We start from the raw sequence: 20,471 nt of genomic DNA on the forward strand, positions 1-20,471 counted from the left end.
CAGCATTGAACATGGGGGCTATGGCCCTTCGTTACTGTCCCTGGTTTAAGCCAGTCTCTGTGGGCTCTGGGGGAGATGTTATTACTGTAGTCATTAGAGATCATCTCTCATCCAGTTACCCAAATGAATTAAATAAAGCAGCATTCGGGTATCGCGGATTTGGGCTATGCTGAAGATGGAAGTGACCTGCTATGGTCACTGGATGCACTTGATCAATAGAGCACACGCAGAGGGGGTCACGGACGCTTCGGCCATGGCAGCACTGGCCGCTGCTGAACATCAGGCCTTGTGGCAAGTGAAAAAGGTTATTAGGAAGGTGCTGGAGAGAGACTCGAACTCTCGTGGGTTACTCTGAGCAGTATTTATTGTAGAAGATTCGCAGGAACAGCAGGGTTGGATCACCTCCTCAGACAGTGACCATCATACAGCCATACAGCTAGTCATTATATAGGGTTCTAACAGATATTATGCAACTAAGGTAAATTTATCACTGTCTATCACTGTCAATGTCTTCAGGTTCCTTCCGTCCCAGTGGTCTGCAGGTTTCACTTCTTTCTTCATGTTCCACTTGGCAAGTACCGAACGAAAAGTCCTTGGGTTGCATGGCTAGCTTTGAAGTTCTACTTGTCTCATTTGTTATCCATAGTTCATCAGTCTAGTACAGAAATCAGCAAACCTAAGAATAGCATTTATCAATGTCTAAGGGTACAAAGCAAGCATAAGGTAACCAGGCTCGTGGTTCTGGGCAAGGGCTACACAGGGGACAAGCTGAGACTTGCAGCCTTAGCAGCACAGCTTATAACACTGATACAGGCCTAAAATCCAAATTTCCTATTTTCCTACAACAGCAAGGTTTTTTTTTCCTCCCGTGTTTACCAGCAGCAGTCCTCACCACACTTGTTTTATCTATCAGACGGCAACTGCTAATAAAAACTGCCCCCCTTTTCTTTCAGAAAGCAGCCCCGGGTGAATGCTGAGGCGCTCTGGTTCGGGCGCTCCCCACGGCTGTGCCGCCGCCCGGACCCGCTCAGTCAGCGCCTCCTCCCGCCGCGGTGTCTCGCTGCCGGGCAGGGTTGTTTGTGTTTTTTTGTTTAATTCCCGTTATTAGCTGTCTACACACGGTAATTAGCGCGCCGGCCCGGAGGGCTCCCCGGCGCGCTGACAGGTCCCGGCCGCGGCCGCCCTGCCCCACGGCGGTGCCGCCCCAGCCCACGTGACCAGCCGGGTGGGGAAGAGGGCGGAGCGACACAAGATGGCCGCCGCCGCCCTGAGGAGATGAGGAGCGCTCGGCGTTGCTCCCTCCTTGTCAGCGCTCCGGCCGGGTTTGGGGAGCCGCTCGCAGGGGCCGAGTCCCGCCGGCTGTGAGGTGAGGAGAAGGCGGGGAGCGGGGACAGCGCGGGTCGGGCGCGGAAGGACAGGGGAAGGGCACGGGGGAGGTGGCGCTCCCGCTTGCAAACAAAGGGCGCCGCGGGGCCCCCGTCGCCGGTGCCGCCTGGGAGCGGCGGGGCGAGGGGACGCGCTGCGGGAGGGGGATCAATGGTCAGGGCCGGCGTGTTGGCCAGGCCCTAGACCGGGCTGGATGTTGTCGGGGCCGCTCCGCCCGGCCTGTCCCACCCCCGGGGGCTCCGGCAGCGCCGGGCGGGCAGGGCCATAGGTCGTGGGTGGCGGGGACACCTCACCGGGCATCGAACCGGCCATGGGGGCCACAGGCACGGCCCGGCACCGCTGTCCGCTCCGCCCGGGGGTGCGGGAGCCTTTTGTACCTGTTGGGGAGACAAACAGGAGCTGGAGCCGGCGAGAGAGTCTGGTGCCATGTCCAAGGTGGAGAATCACGGGGTGGTTGAGACTGGAAGGGACCTCGGGAGGTCACCCGGCCCAGCCCCTGCTCGAGCAGGGTCACCCGGACCGTGCTGTCCGGGTCCATGTCCGGGTGGCGTGTGGGCATCTCCAGGGGTGGAGAATCAACCTCTGGGCAACCTGCGCCAGCGCTGGGTCACCCCCACAGCCACAAAGTGCTTCCAGCTGCTCAGACAGCACCTCCTGGGTTTCAGTCTGTGCCCATCGCCTCTGGTCCTGTCACCGGGCACGGCTGAAGAAGTTGACTTCGAGCAGTGAAATCCCATAAAGGCAGGGCTTTGCTACTTCTTGTACATGCTAAAAAATTAGTCCGGGAAAGTGTTTTCTGGTCTGTAACTTTTGACGAAGGACTGATGCTGAAGTAATACAGTAATATGTTTTTTGCTAGAAAGGTGTTTGAAGTATGGGAGTAATCTGACACATCCTCCTCTCTCCTCTCCATCCCTGTTCAAATAATAAAGAAATGGAAAAATTAAAATGAGGTTTTTATCAGGCCAGAATACATAAAAAACCCCACATATTTGTCTATTGAATAACTGTTTATTCTTTGTTCTGAAATGGTGGCTATTTAAAGTAACTTCATTATAAAGAAATTAAAATCTACTTGAAATTCTTTGTGACGATAGCTTTCTAAATGTGGCTTTAATTATTTTTAAATCTTTTAACAACAACAAAAAAATCTTCATCACAACTGACTTTTTCTGTAAGTGGAAATACTCCAGAAGTTAGATTTTGTCATACACCTTGTGGCCGTGACTAACAAACCCTCGATCTTATGATACAGAGAAATGTGTTTGCTTTGTGAGACAGTATAAGATGGTGGTGTAGATTTTCTTGCTGCAGTTTAGTGTTTTGTACAGATTTTGACAGAACTGATTTATATTGGTTGGTGTAATGTCTTGAAAAGCTTACTGTTGATACCTGTTTCTGTTTACTTTCATTTGAAATATTTGAAACTTGACATTATATTTTGTAGGACTGTGTGTTTTGTATTTTGTACAGGCATTAAATTTTCTCTTGGAATTCATATATTCATTGGCAATATTTAAATTCTATCTTAAAGGTAGTTTCTCTGATAAAGCTTAAATCCCATTGTCAGACACTTCAAAAAACCTTTCTTTTAACTAATCGTTTTAACCAGGACAGAACATAGACATGTCTGATAGTTGCTATCAGATGACAACGGTGGCTTTTTGTTTAAATACGTGTTTGCATCTTTCCAGTATTGTGGATGTAATTTCTGGTCTTAATTGTTTTATTAAAAAAAATAGAAATACTACAATATTTGGAAACGGCAGTTGCATTGAGTGCCTGAAATGGAAAAAAAATTACTTGTATATCTCCAGTTTTCTGTATTTCTTACAATGTACTGTAGTAATGGTTACATCTGTAGGGACCTCCTTTTGTGCAAACTTTTTTTTGTTCTATTTGTTACAGGTTTAAAAATAAGAAGAATGTCTGTGTCTCTAGTTATCTTTTTGTGTCTTTTAATGTTTTCTAGTTGCACTTATTTGTTCTTTGATACAAAGTAACAAAGAATCATGTAATCTATTAGAATGTTTTTCATCTGGATTACAGGAATTTGGGTAAAAGAAGTAGAATAAATGTTCCCAGGTAAATAAGGAAAAGCTGAAAATCGTCGGAAGATCGTTAGTCATAATTGAACTTCAGGTGTTAGAGATGTGGGTGCAAGATACTTACAGAAACTTAGATTTATTATTTCTTTCTGCTGCTGAATACCAGAAATTAATATTTGAGAGACTTATTTCAACTGTTTTGAAAGTTTGTTCTTTAACCAGAATCTTGCTTGACTCAGTCCCTACTGAAATATAATAGTTAAAAATATTTACTGTTTCATGTAATGCCTGGCTTGTGATATCTTAATGTTTATGAAGTATGTCCATTTAGCAAGTAATTACAATAAAGTGTCATAAAGGATGGGTAATGCTTGTATTAATGAGATTCCATGCAGCATGAGTAACGGTGATGTTCCAACTTGTTTTTCTGTTTTCAAGCCATCATAATGTGTAACAATGTGTAAGAATATGAAACCAACTTATAGTAGTCTCATTATTATATGTCCAAATCTTCTGTATTTCACATTTCTTTAAATTCTAATTGGAAAAGATGGTATTTCCAGTCCTTAAGGGCTAAAAACTGCATCTTTCCCTATCTGATTTGTAGACGCCCAGATATCAGCAGTACTGTAATTATTTCCCTTTACAGTTAACTGAAAGATCTGCCACAGCATTGTGTGTTGGGAAGGTGCCTTCGGTATCTGGAAACAGAAGGAAACACATTATGAAGAGGGCAACAATTTTTTTCATCATATGATAGAAAATACGAATTTTGTGTTGGCACTACAACCTTTACTTATTGAAAACAAATCAAGAAGATAAAGTATTATCAATAACACTAGTGTTTGACCAATTTTGCTATTTATTCATAAATGATCAGAGCTCACACACACCACTGAAAAAAAAATATGGAGGAGAGCTACAAAAAAATGGTGCTATTTGGAAAATTTGGTGTGTAATAGTGGGTTATTTGTATGTAGTTAGAAACTGATACAAGATTCTGACAATACATTAAATATCTGCAGATTTGAGTTATCTGGACCTCTGCAATCAGTATTGATGCACTTGAAAGAAACAAAAGTTTGATACATCAGCAAATTTTTGCAGTCTTTCCAAAACACTGATAACGTGTGTTTCAGCTCAGGAGGAGCGCCTTACAAAACCAGGTTAATCCTTGTGTAAATGTTACCTTCACCTGAGCAGTTGTGCCCTTAATATATCTTTTCATAGTTGTTGCTGGGCTGTTAGTCTTATAAAATACCAGCGTTTGCTGCTTAAGGGCATTGTGAGATTTCCAAGCCTGGAAGTTTGGATTGTGGATGAAGAGCTGGTTTGTGGACTGGGAATTGGTTTATGTTGGTGGAAAAAAAACCAAACCAAAACAGCATTAATCCACATTGGAAATGGGATCAGTGTCTAAATGGGCTCTGGTTTTAATTGAAAGGTTTGCTATAGATTATAAAAATACTTCTACTGAGTTAAACAACAAAGTAAATACTGTTAACTGAGCAATTAAGGGCTCTATATGTATTTGGTGGTCTTGAATTGTGCTGGTCTGGGCCCCTCAGTTCCAGAAGGACAGGGAACTGCTGGAGAGGGTCCAGCGTAGGGTAACAAAGATGATTAAGGGAGTGGAGCATCTCCCTTATGAGGAAAGGCTGAAGGAGCTGGGTCTCTTTAGTTTGGAGAAGAGGAGACTGAGGAGTGACCTTATTAATGTTTATAAATATATAAAGGGTGAGTGCCATGAGGACGGAGCCAGGCTCTTCTCAGTGGCAAACAATGATAGGACAAGGGGTAACGGGATCAAGCTGGAACACAAGAGGTTCCACTTAAATTTGAGAAAAAACTTCTTCTCAGTAAGAGTGACAGAGCACTAGAACAGGCTGCCCAGGGGGGTTGTGGAGTCTCCTTCTCTGCAGACATTCAAAACCCGCCTGGACATGTTCCTGTGTAACTTCACCTAGGCGTTCCTGCTCCAGCAGGGGCATTGGACTAGATGATCTTTTGATGTCCCTTCCAATCCCAAACATACTGTGATACTGTGATAGATTTATGAAAATAGGTGGGGATTAAGCTCATCCTTTATTTTGGTAAAGGATAAGATGTTGAGGTGTGTGGTGGATTTTTGTGTGTGTTTGGTTTTATGTGCGATTTGTTTGTTTGTTTGTTCTAGGTGGCGTGTGTTGGGGGGGGGGGTGGTTTGTTTTTTCCCCCACATTCATGAATATACATTTCAGGAACTTTTTCTGTTGGAGGGGTCAGAATAGAGCCACTTATGTAGGTAGAGACTGTACCTCAAAGTCTTGGTTTGATGCATTTAATTTAGAAGAAATCTTAAGCTTTGGAGGAAACCACACCTTATTATCCAGAACCAACATGAACTTTGAGTACAGAGCTTAATGTTAATAACATAATAACATCAGTCTTAATTAATGAAAAGGTGGACTGGCTGTGGCTGTGCTCAATTTATAATGACTTGCTGTCATGACTGAAAGCATGGTGAATTGACTTCAGCCTTATTTCAGGCATGTTTAGGGTGGGGGGGGGAATAAAAAAATCCTAACAACCATCACCTTTTTAATGTATATTTGGTGGCAGGGTGGTGGGTTTTTTCGATTTGTTTGTTTGTTTGCTTGGGGTTGTGTTGTGGTGTTTTGTTTTGGGTGGTGTGTTTTTTTTCTTTCCTTTATTTGCTGTGTTTGTTTAAGGATGAGAAGAATACTAATGCGTAGATTAGCCTGGTGAATTCAGATTGCATTTTAAATGGAAATTTCAGTTACTGACTATCTAAACAGTGCTTTCCTAAACCCCTCCAGTGATGTTAATCTTTTGGATGCCCTAAGAAGCTTGTCTGGAAAGTGGCAAATGAAAGCATGAGGATATAAAATTCATCATTATAATATTTGATTTTGTTGTTCTTGTTTTTATGAAATACACTGTTATTAATTCTAAGAAGGGGATATTACATGACAGTGAAGTATAGGTGACAATTAATACTAATATACTTGGAGATGGTTCACACCTGCAAAGCTTTTGTTATTTTAGAAAAGTAACATTAACATGGACTTTATAAATGCAGCTCTGGATTTGTTCGTTAGCTTCAGGTATTTTGCTGTTAGTCAAAGATTTAAGTTGCCTCTAAGGACTCAGATCTGCATTAAGGCAGGACCTGCTCTCTCTCGATAACTGGGAGTTCAAGTCATGATTTCTGAAGCAGGATATTTATCTACAGTGCAGCAGGGCTGCCTTGGGCTTTTTGAAATACGGCTGTGGAGAACATCAAGGGAAGAACCTCACTTTGAGGAGGAAGTGATGCTGAATACTTTTTTCCTTTTCACACTAGCCAAGAATTAATTGGTAAAATTCTGATAGTAACCACAGAGTATAAATTCATTTGGTGAGACACTGTAGTCATGCTTTGCTTATGATTTTTTAATACATTTTTCAGTTTAGTATCTGGTATGGAAAATAGGATGGGAGTTTAAGGTACAGCTACAGGAGAGAAGCTGGGACACTGCACAGGGAGCTGTGAAAACGTCAGTGGGAGCAGTGGAGCTAATGGCAAGTCACAGTTTGTGCATTTTTGTTGGAATATGTAAAAAAATATGGTAGGAATTCAGGTGCCTGCATGTGAAGGTCTAATGTTGTTTTAGGTGCCCAACAATATTCGAGACACTGCATAGGGCTGTGAGGTCCTGGCACAGGCCGTAAGGGAGGCGTGCTGCTCTGGGCTGCCAGGCTGGATGCTGACTTTTCTGGTATTTTTGTTTTTGAAATGGCAGTAGGAGCCTATGTGTGGGCACTGAGTCACTACAATCACTGTTTCTTTTCAACTTCTCATTTTTGGTGTTATTTGGGGTTTTTTTAAGTTTGCAACCTCTCAATTAGCTCTTCCTCCTACTGAAAAAAATAACGACAATTATATGACACCACCGTTGTACTGTTCACCCCCCTTTGCAGGCTGGTACTCTAACTGTATGGTAAACGTGACAGACCTTTTGTGTTCTTAGTTTATTTATAACTTGTAGGAGAGACTGGCTATTTGTACAGTGCCCAGTAAAATTGTTGCTGGGCTTTGTATTTGAAATCTTCTTTTTCTTTTTTTTTTTTTAAAAAACTGATTTTAGGTTTGGGTTTTAAATAACATCTGAATGATACAATTTGATTTGTGTATTTTTTGTGGTATGTGGACGTTTGGAGTATGAAGAATTCAGATGCCTAAATCCTCTTTGTAATTTGTCCCTCAGCCTCAGTGCAACCTCAGTTTTAAGCCCAAGTCTAACAGTGAGATTCATAGTCCCTCCTTTTTCACTCTTCTCCCTCTCATGTTCTCTTGCTTACATACTTAAAATATGTATCTTGTGGTTTCCATTGTTTTTAGACATTTGTGTGTGCCTAAAGTCCTACATGTACCCAGAGCTGCTGTCATGTTAACTGAACCGGGCTTGTTGGCTTCTTTGCTGACATTTTTACACCCCAGGCATTTCTGTATGTGGGTCACCTGATGGCTGTGGTGCTATAGGCGAGCTCAGGTTGTGTCTAACATATCTCGACAGCAGTGTGTTTATCTATATGTACTTGCTTGCTGAGGGAGAAAGGATGGTGTAATACTGTTAACAATCCGTGCAAGCAATTTAAGGCAGAGCTAGATTGTTTGTTTTATTTATATCTCTAAATCTAAACTAACTTATCCATGCTAAGTGTAGTGAAGATCCAGCTGGCTTCCTCTTGTCACTTCTTGGCTAATGTTCCGCTTCAGTTGGGAGTGCAGAAAAATTCACTGGCTGCTCTTATGTGAGAATAAAAGTTAGAACCATTGCCTGGGAATGCCACTGGTCTTTGGCTTCTTCCTGGTGAGGAACAGCCTGACCATTGGGATGTAGCTAACACTAAGCTGGATTTTTTTCTGTGCTGTTATGCTGCTGTCATGCAAGAAAAATCCAGAAGGCGAGCAATCATCATCTGCTGGTGAGGAGAAAGGTGGTATGGGGTGGGTAGTGTCTTGTGTTTAGCCCCACAACTTGTTATTTATCCTGTGAAACTTAATTTAGGTGCAGTGAATAATTCAGCCCCTGGAGCCATATTCAGATAAATGTGGTGCAGTTTTACTGCTCTTTATCTGAACAGCTCTTTTACAAAGCTTAAACAATTCTTAATGGACTGCCTTAACAAAGAAAAACCTTTCCTGTCTTACATACTAGAGGTTAAAAACACATGATCAGTCAACAGAAGCTACATTAAGTTTGACTGGCAAGTTGACAACGTGCCATCACATGCAGGCATGTCTGGGTAAAGGTGGTGATAACTGATTTAATAAATGCTGTTTCTCGGAGTTCCATAAGGCTGCAAATTCATACTGCTGAATAGTCTCAATGTTCTGCTTATGTATATAAAGCATAAGGGTTGTATTGTAAATAAGTAGCGTATATGAAGTATGTAAAATACACAGGTATTTCTACAATGTTATATATGCAGAAGAATATGCAAATGAATGACTACTATGCATTCAATTCAAAATACATATTTAGACAATACCTAAAAATCAGAATAATTTATGTAATTTTCTAAGACCTAGAAAAAATAAGCAGTTGGCTTTTCATTGAAGTTTATTGCAGTTCAATGCCCATGTCTCCACAACATTTTATTGAGAATGGTGGGTATTAGTACCCAACTAATAACTTGGCATGTACAATTCCTGCTTATTAATGTTCAAGTTAACTCTCATAGCCTTTACTTATGCTTTTTTTTTTTCCTTTTCTGAAATACAGATAACTTTGTTATAGAAGCATTTTAAATACTGTACAAAGATGGCAAGTCTGATGAGTCAGAGTCTGTTGACCTATGTAGAAGAAGGAAATGTTCCTGCTCTGAAAGCACTTCTTGAGAAATGCAGGGATGTAGATGAGAGAAACGAGGTAAGATGATTTTTTTTGGAAAGGTCAGTTTCATATTTCAGCTTGTTAGCTACAGAATGAATAATAGTGAGATCGCACTGGTTATTTAAGATACAAATTTCAGTTTTATTTTCAACTGATTCCTTACCTTTGCACAGACCAAACACACAGGGTTCAGTCTCTCTCAGCACCTCATCACTTTTAATTGTATTTGTTTTCTGAGTGTTCTGAGCTGGAACTGCAGCTCCGTTCTTACTTTGTGGATGGAGATTATATCTGTATTTATGCGGCTAGAAATTGTTTCTTTGTTCACAAATTCAGCTGCATGTGCGTTCTTGCCCTGTCCGTTTGGGGGTGAAACCTGAGATAACAAGTCTTCTCCCACATCCTGGTTTCCAAGCAGGAGAAACTTTGTTATGTGATCCAAATAGGAGCATATATTGCAATTTGCTCTGAGCAGGTGCTCATGTGGATGACGACAGATGTATCCAAAGGTAAGTGTAGACTTAACAAGGAGTATTAAATGACTTTACCAGAATTACACAAGAAGTCTTGCTACCCAGTAGGGTGTTGAAATGTGGATTATTTGGAGTCCTGGGATAGTGTGATAATCATTAGCTGCTGCTTTGCCATCTCATTTAGTCTGATTTGAGCATATCACCACCAGCAAGTTAAGCAAATGTGTGGTCATTATACTGCACTAAAGCTTCCCAAGAGTTTCCTGAGAGGTTTTGATTCATGCAAATGTTCGTTGCTAGTGAATGTCCACATTGGTTTGCACAATGTTTAAAATTCAGGTTACCTTGATACACAGTTATGTCTTTTGTGTATTTTACAGGTAAGCTTAGATGATTTGACTAATTTCATCTTCTGTAGTAGATTTTCTGGTTTGTAGGCATATGGATTTTTCTTTCATCTGAATGTACAGCTTACATATTTTTAAATATTTTTATTTTTTTTTAGTTCTGATTTCCTAAACAGTGCTGTAGAACTGGAACCTTATTGATTTAAACAGCATATTCAGAGAATCAGATTTATAGAAAAATTCAGAATTGAAGAATCCTCTGGAGGTCACTGGATTCAGTCTCCTCCTAATTGCAGGGCTAACTTCTAACTTCATAGTTACATCGGGTTGCTCAGGGACTTACCCAATCAAAATCTGAAAACCTTCAAGCATGTAAATCCTGCAGCCTCTCAGGGCAATGCTCCAGTGCTTAAATATTCTTTGTTTCAAAACATTTTCCTTATGTTTCATTGGATTATCCTTTGCTGTATCTTGTGACTGTTGTTTTTTGTCTTTTTGCTGTGCATCTCTGAGAAGAATCTGCCTTTGTCTTCTAAGAATCTTCCCTTTAGGTAGTGTGAGGCTGATGTTGTTTCTCCTCTTAATCTTCTGTTTCCAGCCTGAAAAAATCCAGCTCTTAGTTTCTGCTTGCATGTCTTTTACTCCAGTCTCATAACCACCTGAGTGACCCTGTTGCTGCACACTGCAGTTTGTTGATCTCTCTGTTGGGATTCTCTCTGTTAGGAGTCCAACTTGGGGGACTGTATTCTGGGTTCAGCCTCGCCTGTGTTGAGCAGAGGGCCAGTTGTGCTCTTGCTTATGTAGACCAGGATTTACTTTGCCTTCCTTGCCTCAGGGTGCACAGCTTACTCCTGGTCCTCATTGCCCATTGGAACCACGCGCCCATTTCTGCAGTGTGGGGTCCCCGGTCAGGACTGTTGTATGGAGTCAGCCCATCCCAGACTCTGCGTTTGCCTTGTTGAACTGCAGGAGAGTTGTCAGGCCATTTCTCCAGCCTATTTGATTCCTTCTGAACAGCATCCCCATCCTCAAGCATAATGACCGCTCTCCCGAGTTTGGGGCAGTCCGTCTGCTTGCTATGAGCACGTTCTGTTTCATGGTTCTGGCTGTTGATGAAGATGCTGCGATGTTAGCCCCAAATCAAACCCTCTCGACTGAGCACTAGTTACTGTGAACAGTTGACCTTTACCCATTGAGTTTGACAGTCCAAGCAGTTTTTTACTTGCCTTGTAGCATATGGAAAACTGACTTGGCAATTAATTTTTTTTTTTTTAAAGTAAGTCTGAAAAAATGCCTGTTCTATTGCATTAATTTTTTTAAAACCTGCCTAAGATGGAAACAGTATTTTTGGCAAGAAATTGTAGAATGCAAGATATTACTCAAAACCAGAAAACATAATGCAAATGTGAAAACCATCTACATAATTTAGCCTTACTGTAGTTATTAGATCTGATTTCACTTAGGACAGTTTTCTGTCATTGTCAGCACATTCACTTCGTGTTGTGTATGCACATATGCTGAGGTAGTTGAGAGAATTTTTAAGTTTCAAAGCATACACATGAACCTCACTACCTGACATGCAGTGTATCTGAGAAGAGGAATAGTCTCTTCCTCTGCTGGTAATTCCTCTCAACAACATACCTGAGATCTGACAGATAATCTGTGTTAACTTTATCAGCAATGTCGCTGCCTTCACCTTCTTTTCTTAATTTTTCTTCTCTTCTTAGTGAGACTAAGTGCACTCCTGGCTTTCAGTAGCTGCCGTTTTTGCAGAGATCATTTCCCTGATAGCTGATTTTTCAGTCTTCTGGTATATTGCATTGGAGAAGGTAATTTCTGGAAACATGTATGGTTTGCATCCATTTTAAACCCATGGTGGGGTGAGACTGTTTATATGTATCAATAATAGGAGTTCTGTTTAAGTGTTTGCTCTCCATTGGAATTTACTGGCATTGAGTGCAATTCTTTTTCCAGTTTTGAACCTGCCAAGGCATCTTTTCTCGGGTAAAGACAAAATACCAGAACGGGAGCTCGAGTGCCAGCAGGGTATGTCTAAAAACATTGCTGGCAAGCTCAGATTTGTTAGTGCCAGGACCTCCTGGGCTGCATTTACTTGTCCAGTGTTGGGATCACCCACGTTATTACCAACCCATTATATTTGGACTGTGATCAGTTCCCGGAAAAGCTGGGATGTTCCAGTCAACTTGTGTATGGATGGCTTTGTTGGAGCAGCACTGGCAGTTCCAGTTAAGTGGAGCAAGTCTCAGTCTCTGCCATTCCCCTGCATGTCCTTTCTCCCTGTGCATTCTCTCTCTAATACCAGATACCTTGATTACTTAACAGCTAATGATAGATGCTTGACTTGTGTGATACATTTTGATCCTAAAAACCTACAATTTCCTTTGATCTGCCTTTTCTTTTACTCTTGATACTGAAGTACCTTTTGCATCTTCAATTCAGAGTCTTCTGTTCTCTCATGGACTACAGGAGAGAGCTAATCTGTACGATATCACTACTGAATGACTTACCTAAAAAGGTACAGGTGTGTCCCTTTATAATTTGGATATTCCAATACCTAGGCTTAGCTGTCGTGTACAGATAAACAGTACTTGATGTGCTTGTGAGAAATACGAGCATTTAGTTCTTCTGGAGTTTCTAGACTCTTGAACAACTTTTGAGTTAACTTGGATGCCACAGGCACAGTAGTTAAGTAGTTAACTTTTGTTTCTTTGGTGAAATCTCCATGATCTGCTAAAAAATTGAAGCTATATTTGAGAATCTCCTAGCAAGAAGGGAATGATGTTTTCATTGCTACAATAGAAAAGTTTTACATCTGTCTGAGAATACCAGAGCCTCTCTGCAACTGCATGGGGCACTCCCAGCCTCTCCTCACAAAGACCTTGATACAGAAACCTGGACGCCTACACCCGGTATGATGAGGTTCCTGTTCACTCATTTCTCTAGCCTGTCGACATCCCTCTGGATGGTAGCACAAGCATCTGGTGCATCAGCTGCTCCTCTCAATTTTGTATGAGCTGCGAAGTTGCTGGGAGTGCACTCAGTCCCATTGCCCAGACCCTTACTGAAGGAGTTAAACCCCTGTGGTGCTGCACTAGTGACTGGCCTCCAGCTGGATGTGGTGCCAGTTGTCACAGCCTTAGGTATTGGGTTATATCCTGTCACTAGTAATATTGTTGGTTATCCATAATGTCATAGGGAAGATTCTGTGAAGACCAGTTAGAGAATAACTGATGGACCAGAAAGCTTTTTTGAAAGAATCAGTGCTTTATTTTCTTTTATTTTAACATAGAGAGTGGAAAGAACTCATCAAATATATTTATTAATCTTACTGTTTATTATTTTACTAATAAAGATCAGTGACCTTACCATATTCTGATTTTATTTTTATTCTTTTCAGGGAGACTACTGGTATATAATTTCTAATATGTAGCTTCTTTATAGACTAGGTAATTTGTGGTTTTTTATGTAGTACAGAGAAAAGACACAAGAAAGGTCAGGAAAAATTATCTTAATTTGTTAAATTTGTTGAGATAACAGATTTACTGTCAAATTCAGTAAATTTTATTTTTCAGCATGCTGAGCAGTTGTATCTAAGGATTTTCTTCTGTTTGTGAGTAGCTCTGAAGAGAAGCTTGCTGACACAAAAATAAAATGATCAAAGGGTGACAGATTGTACCTGACTGTTAAAACGTTCTTGAAGGCAAATAAACCAACTTTTCTGTCTTTCATCTTCCCTGAGATGAGGCTGCCGGTTCAGAACCTGGGTTGCACAGGACAAGAGTGATGTCTATATTTGGTATACTGTCAGATGAAACTGTAGTATATACTTGACTATTATTTCCAAGACTACAACAAGAAGTCTTACCGTTTTAATGGCCATTGGGGTTCCTATACTAAATTTATATATTTATCCATTTCTAAACAGTGTGACCGAGGTAATTCAAGATTTAAAGATGTAACAGGCTGTATTAGAGATGTCTTCAGTGGGCAAATGATTCAGAAAGAAAGATATTTAACAATGCAACTTTTTTTTTTTTTGGTAACTATTTTTAAGGCCTGATTTTTTGTTTTGTTTTTGTTTTGCATTGTTTTTTTAATCTCTTATGGAACAGGTTTCAATATGTTCTCCAGTTTTATTGCAAGTTTACTGTGTGGTTTGAAAACAATCCTCCTCGCAGGCAATTAAAAACTGGAAACAACGTTCCTCTGCAGCGCTTGGCCTTTTATTGTTGGTGTATGTGCGTTGTTTGCATTATATCCCGGCGCATCACTTTTCCTGTCATTTTGATTTCAGAATGGCCAGACTCCACTCATGTTGGCTGCTGAACAGGGCAATTTAGAAATTGTCCAGGAGCTTCTCAAGAAGGGAGCCAATTGCAACTTGGAGGATGCTGTAAGTATTAGTGCTTTATGTGATAACTAACAATAGAGGAAGAAAAAATATCAAGATGTAGGCAAATAAAAGGTATTTAGGTGAGTGTTGAGGGCAGGAGAAAAAAAAAAAAAAGGTGGAAAATGCTGACATATAAGAGAAATCTGATGTAAAATTGCTTCGCTCTGCCTTCCTTTGATTCAATTCCTCATAAAGAATGGGGATATTTAAGATGTTTTAAATGTCTGAGGGTCTCTGCTGTATGCTGCTGCTGTTTTTCCTGGGAAGTTAGTACTAGGGAGCTGTAGTGATAGGATTGGCAGTAGTTGCTGTGGAAAGATTGGCGGAATAGAGAAATACAGCATCGAAGATGAGTCCAAGTGATTTTTGTTTATCTTGGTGATGTTGTGGTATGCAGGGTTTTTCTCCTTGATTTTTATGTTTGTTTGTTTTTTCAATAAATATTGAGAGACTTTAGGTTAAAGGATTATTTGGGGTCAAAGTCAGAACAGCAGCAGAGAAGGGTTTCAGAGTTATGAGCTGTCTTCCTGTCTTTGCAAAAAAGGTCGATTCTAGGTGAGGGATGCCCAGAAAAGATGAATAGGATGGAGGTATTGCTAAAGTTTTGAAAGGTCTGTACATTCCAATGAAGAGTGATAAACAGGAAAAGGTGGTTGCATGTGTGTGTGTGTGTTTGTTTGTTTGTTTGTTTGTTGTGTGTTTTTTGTTTTGTTTTTTTTCCTTCACTTAATTCTGGCGGTATAGGCATGCAGGAAAAATAAGGTATGAAACCTGTCATTAAAAAAAGAGAATTAAAAATAAGAGAGAAAGCAAATGTCTCTATTTTTGGAAACATCTGCTTACATCTGCTGCAAATGTTACAGTTCCTATACTTATGGGAAGAACATTTGCCATATAAAGTGCTCCTATATTTATATGCGTATAGCACACCTGGTTTGAGCAGTGGATGGAAGGTAAATGTAACGCAAGAGGAAATGTGTCTCTCATGAAGTGGTCATGAATCTAAGGAGCTGTGGCCCAAATTCCCGTGTGTTATGAACCCATTGGGTGCTGTCACCCACTGTGTGTGGAGACAGACCTCTGCCGTTTGTTGTGGCCTTTGTTGCCATCTTGTCCTCACCAAGAAGTTCTCAATGTCTTGACCTCATTCTCTAACCCTTTGTAGATGTTGTTTTCTCCATAATGTTTTTAAGAAGTTAACCTGCAATGAACTAAGGAGTTGTAGAGTGGTGGATGTTGGGTAGGAAAGGAGATAACTTGAAGGGAGATTTGGAGTAGTTGTTGGTCTTCTGTATTTTTATGTGTATAACTGGCAGGTAATCTGTGAGTTTATAACTACTTTTTTTTTTTTTATTTTAAAGGACAGCTATTTTAAGGAGCTGTGGATGTCCTAATGTGGGTTAAACACTTGAAAAACAAGGTAATTGTAGTGAAATATTGAATATCACTTAAATATCACTTTTTCCTTTTTCTAGGATAACTGGACAGCTCTTATTTCAGCAGCTAAAGAAGGACATGCAGCTATTGTGGCAGAGCTACTCAATTACAATGTCAGTTTGGAGCATCGGGATTTGGTATGTGTTGTCCTAGTGTAAAAATAAAATCGGTTTCCTTTTTTTAGCAAGAACAACAATTTTAGGAGTTGGAGATTTTCAGTAATGTAAACAAATAAAAGATATTTTTTCCTTAAATTATGTACTCCAGGCTGTTAAAATGGAAAAGAATGTATATTTAAATATTGGTTTTGCAGCTGCGAAATGGTTGCTTTAGTGTTAATAAAGGCAACTTGTTTCTAGGGCTGTTTTTTTTCTCTTGATTTGGTTTGCAACAAGCTAAACTGATTGTTTTTTTTTTTTTTTGTTTTGTTTTGTTTTGTTTTGTTTTTGTTTTTCTGGGGGTGGGGAGGTTGAGTGGTTGTTTTTGTTTTTGTGGGGTTTTTTTTGTGGTGATAGCCTTTTTTTTAAACGTATTATTCTGGTAAAATAGATGTTATGTTTCCCCAGAAGATACATGTCCATATTTACTTTTTCTCTGATCAACTGTGATTATTCATAGAGCAGTCCTTGTTCTCAGTATTCTGGAATTTGTTTTCATTCATGCTGTCCAGTTTTTTGTATAGGAAAGAGGGTGCTCTAGTCCAGTTCTCCTAAAGAGCCACAGCTATTGCTCACACTATTAGGAGGCTGGACACCTCTGAAGAGCTGCAGACTTCTCTCCATTGACTGGAGAGGGAAATGGGTACTTGCAAGGACCAATTTTGTTCTGCTGAAGTTAAGAGTATGGAAAACACGCCTGGATGCCTTCCTGTGTAACCTCATCTAGGTGTTCCTGCTCCAGCAGGGGGACTGGACTAGATGATCTTTCGAGGTCCCTTCCAATCCCTAACATTCTCTGATTCTGTGATTCTGTGACTATATTCTCCCAAGTTCTGCATGCAGAAAGAAATCAGTACTTTCATACGTGTACTTATTATTCATCCTACGTAAGTAGGATTACAACATTGCGTAGTCAATCCTTACTATGTTTTGGACTTGCAAAACAGTCTTAGGACAAATTCAAACTGAAATAAAAGTCACTAATTAGGTTTCTAGAGATTATTTTTCAGTTTTTACATTTCTTTAAATTGTGCTTGCCAGGGAGGATGGACTGCCCTGATGTGGGCATCATATAAAGGCCGAACCGAAGTAGCTAAATTGCTACTTGAGAAAGGAGCAAATCCAAACATCACAGGAATGGTAAGTTTTAGTCTTAAATGCCCTGTCCTCCCACTCCCAAATGTGTAAAGTCCTGAATTGTGCACTCATCTTATTATCTTGATGAAATATTTTGCATTTTTTCAATATAACATCAGTCACTATATTTATGAAGGGATTGCTTTAATTATCTGTATGACAGTCACTTTTTTGATTAGTTTTATTATTAATTAAAGGAAATGAGTATAGCTCTTAATAAGATTCAAATTAGCAGTAGAGGAAATAATAGAAGAGATAAGTAGTGTATCTAATGCTGTTTGTATAACAATTGTCATTTTTCTGTGTCTGTAGAAATTAATGAGGTAACTAATATGTGCGATTTAGAAACAATTTAATTGTTTCATAATAGTTATTGAATGGGCTAGATCAGGGGTATAACATTTGTTATACATTCCTAAAATGACATTTGGCCCTTGGAAGGCAACTGTGAGGCTGATGTGGCCCCTGCTGAAAATAAGTTTGACACCACTGGGCTAGATCATATAAATATGTACCATGCATGTTAGAGAGAATTAAAAACCGAAGATTTTGAGATTTATTTGACTTTATAAGCATTTTCTATTCAAGTATAGTCATTTTGAAACTGGAATGAGCAATTTGTTTATACTGTCAGCTCTTTGGTGTTTGAGGCAAGAGTGAACAGTCAGGGAAGAACACCAGTGACTTACTGCTCTGACTATGGATTTCATCTGGTATGCTTATGAAGCTTCTGCATGCGTGATGTGATTGATCTACGGTCCAAATTACTTAGGGATATTGCATAGCTGTCTGTTGCTTCTCTCTTACATTACAAATGTTTGTATCAAGATGAGGATGTGAATTTTTAAACCTTGTATAAGGAGTTACAAAACAAAATTGATTCAAAACAAGTAGATGTCTTCCTAGAGATCACCTAGACAGTGTGTTAGGCAACAATTGATGCATAGTTAGATTTATTTCGGTATATTCTTTCTTCTATATGTTTATTGTCCTTTGAAGCATCATGACCAATTATTCACGAAAAATAATTAAGAGTCTGATTTTATGTCTCCTTTTTTTTTTTTCCTCATTCTAAGCAATACAGTGTTTATCCAATTATTTGGGCAGCAGGCCGGGGCCACTCAGACATAGTACATCTCTTACTGCAATATGGAGCTAAAGTGAACTGCTCTGACAAAGTAAGTTATATTTATATAATATTTAATTCATTTAATTGTTGATATATTTATTGTAAAAGTGAGTTTTATTAAAAAAATAAAAATCAAGGAGTTTTTGATTGGAAAAACACCTTTTATATTTTGCCTGTGAGATTAGCCTTGGTGTGCTGGAGTAAGTCCTTATACTTGCAAGAGGTTTTTCCATACTATGCTGAAGATGGTCGTGAACATTTATTTCAGTGGAGAATATTTCTGTTTTCTAAGCTATTGGAAATCTTACTATCCTGGGTTGCATAGAAGAATAATTCTTAAAGCTATCTGTATATCTTTATAAAAACTAATGTAATAAAGCACAAGGTGAATACTAGATTGTACGGAATACCAGGTAGAGAGAGCAATATGATAGAATATTATAAATGCTTTTGCAGTATGGAACCACCCCACTGGTTTGGGCAGCAAGGAAAGGTCATTTGGAGTGTGTGAAATACCTGCTGCAAATGGGAGCTGACGTTGATCAAGAAGGAGCTGTAAGTAACTGTTCATTTTCCAGTGATAAAGTGTGGGTAGATATATGTGTATCCTGTTTTATTTATAATACAAATACCAAGAAATACGTGAAAAAAGATTAAATGTTCATGTTTTAGCATATCACTTTCCAGGTATTTGCAAATGACATGTGAGGATTATTTAAACTTCTTTATGCCTTTTAATAAAAATATTACATAACTAAGGAGTTGTATTGACAGTTGACACACTGGTATGTAAAGTGTAAATTTTAATGAACATAAGTGAATTCAGGTTATTTTTATCTGAAGGTTAATACTATCAAAATTCATTCTGTACCAAAACCAATACATCAAACAACTCTTTCCGCAGTGCTGTTAGAAAAGTAAATAACATACAAAGCATCTTTTGCAAATAATAATGGCTGTTGTGCCTTTTCAGAAGTTGGAAATTTTTTAGAAGTTTTCAGCTGCATATTGGTTTTAAATAAAACTGATTTGTGGTGTTGTTGTTGCATAAACCACTTAAAATGCTTGTCAAAGTAAAATAAAGAGGACAACTTTTTGTATTTGTATGATTATTTCAGGAGTTCTTCAGAAAACCTCCTTGTGAGTGGTACTGGCAGACTTGGATGCTCTGATAGTACTGTGTTCCCATATCACAAGAAAATTATTTTACCATGTGTGTGACATTCAGGAGTTAAAATAACCTGATCTGAGCTTCACTGTTTGCATTTGAAGTGTTCTCTACTGTAGAATTTCATTTATTTCTTTTTTTAAAAAAGTATAACAAGTAGTGCACTTTAAAACATAAAACTGAAGTGATGTATCTACATGGTTAAGAAAGTTGTGTCAGTGAGTGTTCTTTTGTTATTTAAACTGCTGATATAATGATGATGTCTATATCCTCTGTACAAAAAAATCTGTTGTTTTTGTTTGAAGAATTCTATGACTGCACTTATTGTAGCAGTGAAGGGTGGCTATACTGACTCAGTAAAAGAAATACTGAAAAGGAACCCAAATGTAAACTTAACAGATAAAGATGGAAACACAGCTTTGATGATTGCATCGAAGGAGGGACATACTGAAATCGTGCAGGATCTTCTTGATGCTGGAACTTATGTGAACATTCCTGATAGAGTGAGTAAATTTTCATCATTATTGTGGTTATATATATATATATATATAAAATAATTATATATATTTAAATACTAGTGTATGCAAATTTGCGGGTACAAGTATGTTAAGTGGCAAGTGTTGCTGTGTGTGAAGGTAAACTACAGAAACTACTTTTTTTTCTTCGTTTGAGATTCTTGAATTGTGAGTTTCCATAGGGCACGGAAATGATTTATGGTTGTATATTTGTCTTATCTGTAACATAGTTAACTAACTTAGAGTTTTGGGCTGGGTTTTTTGTGTATTAATACATGAGGTAGTGCTGTTAAAATTGTAAAAAATCGATATTATAAAAAAGCATATTTCATTCAGTGGCTACCTTTATCTTTTACAGTGAAACTTTTACTAGGGAA

The 20,471-nt window shown here is 39.2% G+C and overlaps 1 protein-coding gene across 6 annotated transcripts in view; it reads left to right on the forward strand.

Annotated features, from left to right (window-relative positions):
• The first annotated feature begins 1,236 nt into the window (after window positions 1-1,236).
• Window positions 1,237-20,471, forward strand: part of KIDINS220 (kinase D interacting substrate 220) — a 74,998-nt gene continuing 55,763 nt past the window's right edge. For 5 of the 6 annotated variants that reach the window (XM_080342980.1, XM_080342981.1, XM_080342983.1 and 2 more), the window contains exons 1-8: window positions 1,257-1,366; window positions 9,206-9,352; window positions 14,452-14,550; window positions 16,026-16,124; window positions 17,187-17,285; window positions 18,359-18,460; window positions 18,868-18,966; window positions 19,885-20,082. In XM_080342980.1, the coding sequence (XP_080199106.1) occupies window positions 9,245-9,352; window positions 14,452-14,550; window positions 16,026-16,124; window positions 17,187-17,285; window positions 18,359-18,460; window positions 18,868-18,966; window positions 19,885-20,082 (804 nt within the window). In that variant the 5' untranslated portion in view covers window positions 1,257-1,366; window positions 9,206-9,244. Of the gene's footprint in view, window positions 1,367-9,205; window positions 9,353-14,451; window positions 14,551-16,025; window positions 16,125-17,186; window positions 17,286-18,358; window positions 18,461-18,867; window positions 18,967-19,884; window positions 20,083-20,471 lie in introns of all 6 variants that reach the window. The other variant, XM_080342982.1, reaches the window with a different exon arrangement.

Source organism: Nesoenas mayeri (genome assembly GCF_963082525.1).
Source record: "Nesoenas mayeri genome assembly, chromosome: 3".
In the NCBI taxonomy this organism is placed as follows: domain Eukaryota; kingdom Metazoa; phylum Chordata; class Aves; order Columbiformes; family Columbidae; genus Nesoenas; species Nesoenas mayeri.